Consider the following 12,626-nt stretch of genomic DNA (forward strand, 5'->3'; position numbering starts at 1 on the left):
ATATATGTATATATTCAAGCTTCCGTATAATATGATTCCTGCCAGCCCTCCTAAGTTATAAATATTCCAGTCTTTGGCTTCATCATCTTCAGGGAAAATTACTTTGAAAGCTTATCTTTTGCAAATCAGTGTTGGTAACTTTAATGTTCTCTAGTTATCAACATGTGTCATTAAAGTGTTTGTAATATGAATTTAGCCACAGATGTTAAGTATACAGAGTTGTTGAAGGTTAATTAAACTGTTTTAAATGCTGGAAAATGAATGATTAGCATCACTTATCTTATGAAAAGCTTCTTTTTGCCAATTGGCTACAATGTTGACCCGACAAACACATTTGACTTAAACGTAAATAAGTGCAGATAGTTTGTGGTTTGGTGTTAGCTGATAATATACACCTCATTTCACTATAAATAAGGAGCCCATTCTCCAAAAATCAGCCAAGCTTCTTTGGTAATAGGTTGTGTAAATCTCCAATCATGAAGATTTTCATCTTTGTGCTAGCATGTCTGCAGCTCTCTCATGGGCTTGTCAGGTAAGTGCCGCTGAAACTGTTTTGTGCAAGAGATACCTTTTTCAAATGTCCATACCTAAAGTGAATTCAGCATCATACTGTGATCTCTAGATCTGTAAGATATATAAGAACCCTACAAATAATATGTAACTGTAATTAGTGAACTACTATATTTTTTAAAACCATCTTATGTTACTTCATGTGACAATAGTGGGATTAACTAAAAGTTGTAGCCCTTTGTAGCCCATCAGTAACACTGATTAATTTTAGATGCTATAAGCTTGTATTAGCTACTGCAGCTTTTATGACTGTTATAAAGTATATTTTTAGCCATAACTGGAGTGGGGAATGGGTGAAATCTCTTATCAGGTTTTTACTTAATTTTTACTCTATCCTGGTGACATAAAGTGATGGGAAAGCAAAGCTTTTACAGTTGATGCTGGAGATGAGAGCAAATCTTCCAATGGGTACACCTGTTCTAGTGACAATCCTCTTAGAGTAGTCGTTTTGGAGAAATGTCTAATTATTTCCTTTTTTCTCTCTGGGACAGGGAAGGCAATCTCCCCAATGGGACCCAGACAATAAAAACAAATAATGTGACAGGAGTTTAAAAAATTCCCTATTTGATCTAAAACTAGGAAAAAGGTTTTGGCTATAGATGCACTTTAATATCAGAAGTGGAAAATGGCTATGAATTATTCTTGGAATTCGTTAAATGGAGATCCCTTGCTTAGAATTGCCTAAGAATATGAATGTATTAAGAATCTCTACACACTTTAAATGGAAAATATGGTCAGTATGTAGATGTGTAAATCTGGCTCACCTTAGTCAAGTAGAACTCCAGAACAAGCCATCGGACTGAACTCTTTCACCCTGGTCCCTCTGGCATGTAAGATATCTGGGGTTGACACCTAGTGAAGGTGGACTGTGGTACAGGCAGATGGGGCCCAGGAGGTTTCCTAAAACAGAACTCTAGACTGGGCACAGAGAAGAATGACATTTGATACTACTTGCAGCCCCCTTCCCAGGCTGCATGATCTGTTAGTGGTTGCCTGCATACAATACATTTAGTATTATCATGAACATATAACTTTGCATAGTCACATTTTCTGAACATTTATATATTTGAACAATAAAAAAATAATTAAAATTAAAATCAAATCTTTCTGCTGCGTGCTGGTCTCAGAAAGAAAAAAACCCTGTAGTGTTGACCTCCAACAATTTGCTATAGAAGGGTGTTCTATCAGACCTACCTAAGCAGACCATGTTTCAATATTATTTAGAGTGCATCTAGATGCAAAGTCAGCATTTATCTAAATAGCAAATTGATAGAAAGTTACATTTAATTATGGATGAGCTAGAGAAAAAAGAAATAGAATTCTAGCTATACAATCTTTAAATCCCATAATATAATATAAATTATTGTGTTAAGAATCTCAACTCCTTTAGTAAATGCCTCGGTGCCTTCTTTCTAGGATTGTATGTAATTTGTAGAAGCGAAATAACCCCCCCCTTTTTTTTTTTCAAAAGTGCTAATAAAAATATATTGTTTTTGCTTGGAAAAAAATCACTCAATCAATAAAAAAGACACTTCCACTTCTCTATTTTAATCAAATAATTACTCCCATTCTTCAATTTCCTTATTAATTAGAAATAATTAGTCCCTATTTTCTATATATCATTTCCTGATCAAATTCTTGATCAAAAACATTCCAAAGTTCATTTTGATAATTTTATGAAAATATTCTTAATTTACAGGGTTTCTCTAAGTAAGGGGAAGTCCATCCGACAGAATATGAGGGAAGCTGGAGTGCTGGACAAGTATTTGGAAACCCATAAAATTGATCTGTCTGACAAGTACAGGGGATATGCTGTTGCTACTGAGTCTATGTATTTTGATGTAAGTTTCCCAAAAAGTTCACATCTGATATTCATTTTAGGAACTGTTCTTGAATTATTTGGCCAAGGTTGTATTTCTCCACCTGCATATATTCAACAGCATCAAGTCACAGCACTTACAATTTGTCTTACCATTTCACTATTTTTACCTCGCCTTTTCATTTTGGACACTAATAAGTTAATCCATCTGCAGAACTGAAAGAGGCAGAATACAGAGCAGTGAATAGGAGTTACAAGATTCTTCAGAGCTCAGCATGGAGCCATCATTTCTTATGTTGGCTGTTAACTGATGAGTTGCACTGTGTATAAAGAGGCTTTACATTAAACTGACAACATACTGCCTCCATTAAAGCATTTTTGTTTAATTTCCACAATAAGGATCACTTGATACATTTGGTTTTATACACGTGAAAAGTGCACTCTACCCAAAAGAGCATTGTGATTTACATGACGCTAGAACAATATGGCATCTAATGGTGGCCTACAGTTTGTATAACATATTCTATTCTTGCAACAGAAGCTATGCTGAATTTAATTACACCTACACATTATACCAAATATCACATCTTAAGAATATAATAACAAGACTACATTGTACTAATATACCTGCATATTTCCCATGCTAATTACTGCTAAATCTAGTGTATATTTAAAGTGACAGTAAACTCAGGCGTTAAATCCTAAAAATCCTAAAAAGTACCTTTAACTATTAACAAAAATGTACCTTATTTGTATATCACTCAGCTGTAGATCCTCAAATCATCTCTGAATTCATGCTGACACTGTCCTTCCTTCTGGAGGGTGGCTACTTTTGTTTCCCCATGGTCCCCGAGTGTGTTGTAAAGTATCCACGGCTCCAAGCTCATTCCCGTGATGGACTGCAATCTCAATACAAATTAGTAAACTAAATATGTGATTGAAGTCCATTACAGGAGGGAGCTTGGAGCAGTGACTACTTTACAACACACAGAGACCATGGGGAACAAAAGTAGCCACCCTCCAGAAGGAAGGACTTTGTCAGCACCAATTCAGAGATGATTTGAGGATCTACAGCTGAATGATACACAAATAAGCTACACTTTTATTAATAGTTGGGATACTTGAATGCATTTTTACGATTTAGTTCCTGAGTTTGGTGTCACTTTAAGTTAGGTAATAAGTATCCTTAAACTGTCAGCTTTAGTTTAACTGTTTAATGTACAATTTCAATATTGTCCTGATTACATTAATGTAGGCAATTGAATTAGTGTACCATGTATCTTTGCTCTGCAGACTTATTACTATGGACCAATAAGTATTGGAACACCACCTCAAAATTTTCTGGTTCTTTTTGATACTGGATCCTCCAACCTCTGGGTTCCATCAACCTACTGTCAGAGTACAGCCTGCAGTAAGTAATCTAGTGTTCTAGTCATTCTCTATTCAGTGGGTGCTATTTAGCTATACTACCTTAAACGAATACATTTTATATTTTTTAATGAATATATACATGGACTAAGCTTGTTTTTATGTTTCACTTGTGTTTTCCTTTAATTTGGGACTCCAAGTTCCTCCAGGATCTCAAGTGTTGGTTTTCTACAGTTTTTTCATAGATATAACTAGCTATAACTTCATAGATATTACTAGTTTTCAGCGATCTTCCAGAGCCAGTGGTTTCCTGGGAACTGAAAATGTATTTTATTTCTCTACCTAAGAAGAAGTTCAGCAATAGCTCTGTATTATTAAGCGTTTTACTAGTTATTATTAGTTTACAAGTGATTCCTCTATAAAGAATTAGAATCACCAATGTGGCTATGGCTAGGATGAACCATACATAGTATACACGGTTTAATTTGTCTTATTGCTGTCTCACGTTGGACTTGTACTTAGGTCGTTCAGCAGTCCTGCTATGAATTTTGCTGTTTGAGTTTGACAACTGAAAAGCATTGATGATTTTAAGAAATATTATAAGTAGATGATTGATTGGAACATGTTTATGATAATGTTGTATTTTTTCAGCAAACCATCATACATTTAACCCAAGCCAGTCCTCCACCTACTCTTCCAATGGACAGCGGTTCAACATGGGTTATGGTGGTGGGAATGTTGCCAGCAGTGTTACTGGAGTGTTTGGCTCTGATACAGTTTATGTAAGTAACATATCATATATATGCCTTTCTGTCTATCTATCTATCTATCTATCTATCTATCTATCTATCTATCTATCTATCTATCTGCACCCTCGTTGTTCCACCTTGTGGTACAGAATCTCAAGAGTGGCTTGGATCTGATGTACCAAACCAACAAGAAATAGTACAGTTCATAACAAGGCAGAGGTCAGGGCTGATATTTAATGTAAGTCAAAGGCAAAATGACAGGGAAGGTAGCAGACAAATAGGCTAAAAACAATAACCAAAATACATGCCAAAATTGTAACAAGGGAATTAAATTTATGAAGCAAAAACCTTTTGATGAAATGCAGTTCAAACTTTCATCAGAAGAGTTACCTCCATATTTACCTTGGCTATACTCAAGCCTAGTTGATATGAGCACTTCCTGTCAGTCATACTATTCAGGAATAATTAGGGACAGGAATAAAGTATCTCTCACACAAAAGATAGAAAAACTACAATACCTCTTTTTATGTAAATATGGACCTTTAAATACTCTTGAATAACACTTCACATAATTTAATGTGGTACCACCAAACAAAACACTACAATTGAAAACTAAATACATATAGTAGGAATACTTTTTTTTAACATGCTGTGTTAATATAATATGTTCTTTTTATGACAGTCCATTCTTTTAGCTAACACAGTGGGATGCTTTTCAAGGTGAAATGGGATGACATTGAACAGTAACTAATAAAAATTGAGATTCTAGTATACTATTGGTATTCCCCATTATACCTTTTCTCTTTAGTTTTATAACTAGCTCTCACACACTTTCTCATATCTGACAGTAGTAACTATCTTTCTAAATTCACACACCTCTCCATTGACTGGGACCATTTTTTCCATCAATGACCCTACCACAGCTAGATTATGAAAAGCAGAACAGGTTAGTGTTATGATATTGTCATGTTGCTCACACATTAGAAGCTTCCGTGTATTGTTGATGTGGATTTGTGGATTCAACAGGCTACTCTAGTACATAGGGGTACATGTCTACATATACAGAAAATATGTAAATAGGCATCTAGTTGGCTGGTAGTAGCAAGAAGGAATGGTAAAGAGCAGTGATGTACCTAGTGTATTGCAAACCTGGGTGTAATTATTTCTTTAACATCCCCTCCTCATCAAAGTTGTTTTCAGTAATAATCATGAAATTTAGAAAATACTAATAATGGTCAGGATAAAAAGGATATTGAGTATATTCATGCCAAAAAAATTATAAAATTCCAGGTTTATATAAATGGGAATCTTCACAATCCACGGGCTACAAACATGCTATCATTTAGGATATGTAGCCAGAAAATGGGCAATATATAGACAACACATAAGCAACAGTGATAATATGTGAGTAAATGACAACAACAATGATAACAGTGACAAATACATTTACAGTGAGAGGTAACCAGCATGTATGCAACGTAAAGAACATTCTTCCTTCCATTGACCACAAATTTTAAGGATATTTTTTACATTGGTGGTCAGTGGGTAAGTGCAGAGGGACATATAACTATCATTGGTGACAGTACTCATCTGCGAACAACAGAAGGCTCCTCCACCCACTGCACCAGCACATCTGATTCCTGAGAATGATACCAGTGCTGCAACTATACAGGCACTGTTGGGTGGGATATCAATTTTGCCAAGCAGTGGCTGCACACCCATAGTACCCTGTAGCAGGCTGTGGGGTGCACTAACTGTTCCCCCCTGGTTATGGCACTGGCAGAGAAGGACCCATGCTGTCCGCACTCCCTGGAGTTCCTTTAGCGTACCTCTCTGTCAGTTTAAGCTACTCTATGTAATTGGACTTGTACCTGTATTATACTGTACACGTCCTATTTACCCTAGTGGGGATGTAATATACCAATGATGTAATGTAACAATTTAATGGCATTGTTTTTCCCTAGATTCAAGGACTTACCATCCCAAATCAAGAATTTGGACTGACCATTACAGAACCCAGTGGTAATTTCTACTATTCCCCATTTGATGGTATATTGGGATTGGCTTATCCTGGTCTGTCTGTGGGTGGTGCCACCACTGTAATGCAAGGAATACTGCAGGATAATCTCCTGAATCAGCCTATTTTCAGTGTCTACCTTGGCAGGTATGATGTATTAGTATATTATATATGTGTATGTGTAGATTTGTATTGTATGTATATATGTATGTATTGTATATGCATGTATTGAAACTTTACAAAAAAATGCCCTCTTTTTTGTTTGCAAATAATGCCATAACCCTGTAGTACAAACTTAGTTTTTGGATCATAATAAAGGGAACAAATTAGAGTAAAATTTGCTCTTTGTGTTACAGCTATACAAGCTATATTTTTACATTTTTGCTTTTAATAATTTTGAAAAGCAAATTTTCTGGCCAATGCTACCAAAAGAAAACCTTGTTTATCTGCACAAAATACACAGTTTTACTTAAGTATTGTAACTGATGACAAAGTTAGTTATGAATACACAGGAAGAAAGTGAATATGTAAACAACTGCTCCAGTCCATGTGGACTAGATAGGTAAAGATGTTGAAGTGGTTAATACTAGCATTATCAGCTTGTTAACATATTGCTTTTATATTTTTTCATATTATACCCTACTGTTCTTACTTTTCTTTCTTCTGCAGCCAATCAGGTGAGGTTATTTTTGGAGGCGTGGATTCCAGCCTTTACAATGGCCAGATCTCCTGGGCACCACTGTCTAATGCGCTGTACTGGCAGGTTGCTCTTCAAGAGTGAGTTTTCCATTTAATTTTACTTTACCTACTTATTACCTCTGCTGTTTACCAGCTTTAGGGTCTATGTTGATGGGTTTTGTTCACTTTAAATGGGTGAACTGTAGGTCAAATACACCTGCCATCACATTGTTGTCAGTTTTTGGTGTGTTTTCATGTCCACTAGCAAAAGTGTGCCTGTGAGAATGTAACAACTGCTAAAGGGAGGAATATATGCTAGAGAATAATGTGAATAGTATGACAGCAGGCAGTATGTGCAGAAGACGAATGCAGAGCCTATGATAGTGTGCTGTATGTGCAGAAGCTGTGACAGCTGTCAGTATGTGCAGGAGAGGAGTGCAGAGGGTATGACAGCGGGCAGTATGTGCAGGAGAGGAGTGCCGAGGGTATGACAGTGGTAAGTATGTGCAGTAGAGGAGTGCCAAGGGTATGACAGTGGGCAGCATGTGCAGGAGGGGCGTGCAGAGGATATGCAGCAGGCATTATGTGCGGGAGAAGCTCGCAGAGGGTATGACAGGGAGGTTTGTACAGAAGGAAAGTGTGAAGGGTATTACAGTGGGCAGGATGTGAAGAAGAGGAGTGCAGGGGTTTGACTGGAAAAGTTATGTGCAGAAGAGAAGTACAGAGGGTACGACATTGAGTATGTGCATGAAAGGAGTGTGCTGGGTATGATGGGGAAATATGTGTAGGGGACGAGTAGGAGGGTATGACAACCAGCAGGGGAGGAGTGGGAGGGTGTGACAACAAGCAGAACAATTGATCTTTTGACTCATAAATGGTGGTTACTGTCCTTTCAATAAGTAGCAACAAAATCATTAAATTATAAAGTCATAGACATACATTCAAATGACATGAGCGGGGAAGCTTCCCATAATATATTTAGGCACCCACTAATAATAAAGCAGCCTCATGAGAGCCATGCTCCTGCTCTACATAACTACTGACACACTCCTCGCCTCCTCTACTGAGGTGATCTGCAGACTGTCAAAGTGGTGGAGGGGACCCAGAATGAAACAAAAAAGTGTAGAATTGAGGACAATGTAAGTTGGAAAGCAGACATCCATATTTAAGCAACATATTAGCATGCACTGTGTCCTGGAGTGCAGGAACAGGGGAGGTGTTGGACACATGGGAGGACATGGACATCGTTCAGTAACCAGTTTGTGTGGCGGGAGTGTGTGACTACAGACTGAGGAGTCTCGGGAGGAAAAATTGTGTGCTGGAGGGATACAGGGGAAAAACAAAAGTGCGTGTGCTGCTGGTGGTATCAGACAGGGGAAAGAACAATCTGTGTGCTGGAGTTGTGAAGTCACTGGGGCAAGGAAGAGGAAGAATCCCCCAGTGGCAAATTAAAACTGTTACTTGGGCATTATATTATTAAGGATAATTTGTTCTTACTGAAATAGTATTTTTTTCACAGATTCTCCATCAATGGACAAGCTACTGGCTGGTGTAGCAATGGCTGTGAGGCCATTGTAGATACTGGAACCACCCAGCTGAATATCCCAGCTCCATACATGCAACAGCTGCTTCCATACCTTGGCATTCAGAGTCAGAATGGAGGAGTAAGAATATATTTACAGTACCAATAAGCCTTGTTGGTAAAATAAAAGATAAAATAAGCAATTGATATTTTAATAATTACACAAATGGGTATTTTCTGCTATTGTCCTAATCCTAGGTTCAGTGAAAGCATTGATAGTAAAATTATATTTTGATCTTCCCATTTCAAGAAATTTAGCTTATATGTTATAAAATGAATTGCACTCTGATTAATCAGTTGGTTTGGCTAAGCTTTTTTTCTTAACTTGGCCTTACATTGGGGATTGATTTACTAAAGCAATATAGGCTGTTTACTTTGTGTCTGTTTTTTTCTTTTTTTAGTATAATGTAAACTGCAACAACCTTCAGAGTATGCCTACTCTTAGCTTCACCATCAATGGTGTTTCCTTCCCATTGTCTCCATCAGCTTATATTATTCAGGTATGTATTATATTTCAGATATAACATTTGCGTATGTAGTGCAGGACAGCACTTATGTGCAACTACACAATTAAAACAAAAAATGTGTATTTATGGCATTACCTCTTGATGAGGTCTCGGTAAGAGTTCCTGGATTTATCAGGCCTCTCCCGATACATCAAAAATGTATTGTAATTATGACTGTGACATAGAAACAGGAGGCTTGCAACAGTCGCAGCCTAATGGGAACAGAAGGCCTATACTTCAACCCACCTTTGCTAGAAAAGTATGATTTTCGTCCAATGCCCTCCTCCCCACAATCAAATAACCTAAAGAAGTTTTGTAGCACCTTCTCTCCTTTCACCTCCTTAGCATTATTGACAGGAAATTTGCAAAAAAAGTATTTTTTTTTAACACACATGTTAAAATGAGCATTTTAGGCCTGAACATTACTTAACATTATTCATTTGCTAAAAGCAGAGCACCTGTAGAATAATTTAATGTGGTAACTTTATTTTAAATATTAGACTCTTCAGAGTAAATAGATACCAATGTTATCAAGCCTTAAAACTGCGTGTAAAAGATGGTAGTTGCACATTTTTATGCCACACAATATTCGTGCAACTGTTTTTTAAACCTATATTTTCAGTAAAAAAATTACACTAAAACTAACTTTTGTGGACACGAACAAAATATTGTTTTTTTGCAAAATGTAAAAGATGTCACTGTTTTGAGTAAACAGATACCAAATATTTCAAGCCTTAAAAATTTAATGTGATATTCAGAAGCGATGAAAGATTACAACACTCAAAACTGTAAATATGTGACCGTTTAGAAACCTTTACATATTATTAGTTTGGAGTTAACCATAAATAATGTCCCTATAATTATTCCTCTAACTCCTACTACAATACCCCACATGCGCTATATATAATTGCCATTTTCTCACACACGTGCATCCTGGATGTACGCATATTTACATATATTTGCATGGAGGTGGGGCTGTGGGTCCCTTCAATTTTATTTTATTCAACTTTAATTTTGAATTACTTTTTTTTGTTACTTAACTCTTTGTGATCGCTTAGTGTATAGGTGATAGGTTCTTTAAATTCTATTACACCCCTAAAGTCTCTCCTACACTGCATCCTAACAAATCGAGTACAATCATTATTCAATTGGTTTATATCTCTGATCACCAGAGGCCAGAATTTGACAGCTGGGAACCTGAAAGTGTTCAGTGCTCTGCTCTTTATACTTATGGGTTCACACGAAAGAAGGAGGACTGGTGAATGGAAGTTTGTTGATCCTTCTTCTACTCAGCTATCTTGAACATCGCTCTGCATCTTGTGATTCTGGCAGTAACCCTGAGCGAATTCAATGTAAAAATGGTTAACCTCATGTGTTAGCCATTTTAACATGTAATTTCTAGCCTGAGTGATACTCAGGATTAACACCACATGGTTTAAAAGGGTAGAATATTCTCAACAAAACTTTTACAACATTGCATGTATGCCTATGGTCAGGGACGTAGCCAGCAGTATAGGCACCATCAAAGTTCATTCAGATTTTTCAAGACTATTGCTACTTCCGTAACCAAAAATAATTGCAAGAGAAGTAGCTGGTTAGGTTCATGTGAGTTTCAAAATGATGCAGGAGGCAAACATATATAAGAGGTGGATATCTGTGGTGAAAAGTGGGCTCACATGGTAAATTTTTTTACCTTTTTTTGAGCTATAGTTAAAACTCTGGGAAAGAGGGCACCATATCATTGTTGCTTTTAGTGACGTACTAATACCAATTAATGGGCAGGTCTATTGGCAGTTGCTTGAGCGATATAACAGCTTTATGGGTCAACAGGTCTTTGTGGGCCCTGTAGTATATCTGACAGGTATCTGGTGGCTTGGAAACTCACACCTTATGTCACACTATATAAGAGAGGAATGTAAATGGATAGGTGCACAATTTTCTTAGATACTCAAAATTAAAACACAAGTATTTGTTTATATTCTTAATGCTGATGTTTGGTATATAACACATGACTACATATGGCTGTTAATCTTTCTAGGAGAATGGATATTGCTATGCCAACTTCCTTAGCATCAGCTTGCCAGCTCAGAATGGAGACCCACTCTGGATTCTGGGAGATGTTTTCCTGAGGGAATATTATTCCGTTTACGACTTTGGAAACAACCAGATTGGCTTTGCTACAGTGGCATAGGTTGTGATAGGAGCGTGAGATGGTGTGAAACGGCAAATGACATCAGAACACTTGGAAAGATGCAGAGCAGCCTGTCAGATTGCATGTTACTTTGCAAAATTCTTGTCATTTATATTTATCTAAGCTGTTTCTGAAAATAAACTGGCTATACAATTAATTGTGTTTTCCTTCATGAATTCTATTATTAATGACAGAAAATAAGAAAATGACAGGAAAGAAAAAAATGGTTTCTCTTTTATTATGTTTGTCAAATTTTCCAAACTGTTCAGCATGCATATTGCTAGTAGATGCAAAGTTCAGCACAGTTTACTAAACATGCCTTGCAATCAAGAAACTACTCTGAAATCACAATTACTGAGGTTAAATATATATAAAAAAGAAACAGTAACAGTTTGAACCTCCAAGTACTACAGTTTGAACCTCATCTTTGCTATTTGCACTGCTAATACAATAGGCCATTTGTGCAAAAGGCATGAACAGAAGCCACCTGAGATTAGTGTCACTTAGCATTTTTGCAGATTGCACTGGACCGGAACACAGGCACTAACGTGTCTGCGGTACAGGTGCGGGCAATTGTACTGCAGGCCATTGACTTCAATGCACCACCACACCCCCTCCCGCCCCTGAAAGCGTTCCAGTGCTTTCCAGAGGCCGAACGCTCCGGAACGAAGACTTTGTGGTGTGAACCGGCCTTTAGGTTACCTATAAATGGATAAATCTATGAGGAAATCTAAGTCCTAGTTGATGGTGGACATTAGTGAGGTCAAGACAAGACAAAGTTAATGTTTTAGTTTATCATACAGATTCTGTCATCCACTCCTTCCCTGCAACAATTACTTCCTCATGATTTACCTTTATACATACCTATATTCTGAAATAATTTTTTTTTTTTAAACCTACTATGTAGGAAAAGGAGGGGCATTTGTGGTAAGCAAGCAACATATATAAAAGCATTTACATTTTTTATTTTTTTCACATAAACATTGGTACCTTTTGAAAAATTACCCCATTTTGGGTAAATTTTTAAGCAATCTCCTGATATCACATTTAAAGAGCTCCATCTCAAACGGTTTTACTGGTACATAGGAATTGTGAAACAGATAACAACAATGACATGTAACCAGTGTAAATATACACTCAAAGGCC

General features: G+C 36.9%; 1 protein-coding gene across 1 annotated transcript; it reads left to right on the forward strand.

The window, feature by feature from the left end:
• The first annotated feature begins 476 nt into the window (after positions 1-476).
• Positions 477-11,480, forward strand: LOC108804879 (gastricsin-like). The gene is made up of 9 exons (XM_018576792.1): positions 477-532; positions 2,270-2,411; positions 3,683-3,800; positions 4,409-4,539; positions 6,471-6,670; positions 7,193-7,300; positions 8,721-8,865; positions 9,185-9,283; positions 11,328-11,480. Exons 1-9 carry the CDS (start codon positions 477-479, stop codon positions 11,478-11,480), a joined length of 1,152 nt encoding a protein of 383 aa, XP_018432294.1.
• Positions 11,481-12,626: the final 1,146 nt, after the last annotated feature.

This window comes from Nanorana parkeri, unplaced genomic scaffold (assembly GCF_000935625.1).
Source record: "Nanorana parkeri isolate BGI_ZX_2015 unplaced genomic scaffold, ASM93562v1 scaffold77, whole genome shotgun sequence".
NCBI lineage: Eukaryota > Metazoa > Chordata > Amphibia > Anura > Dicroglossidae > Nanorana > Nanorana parkeri.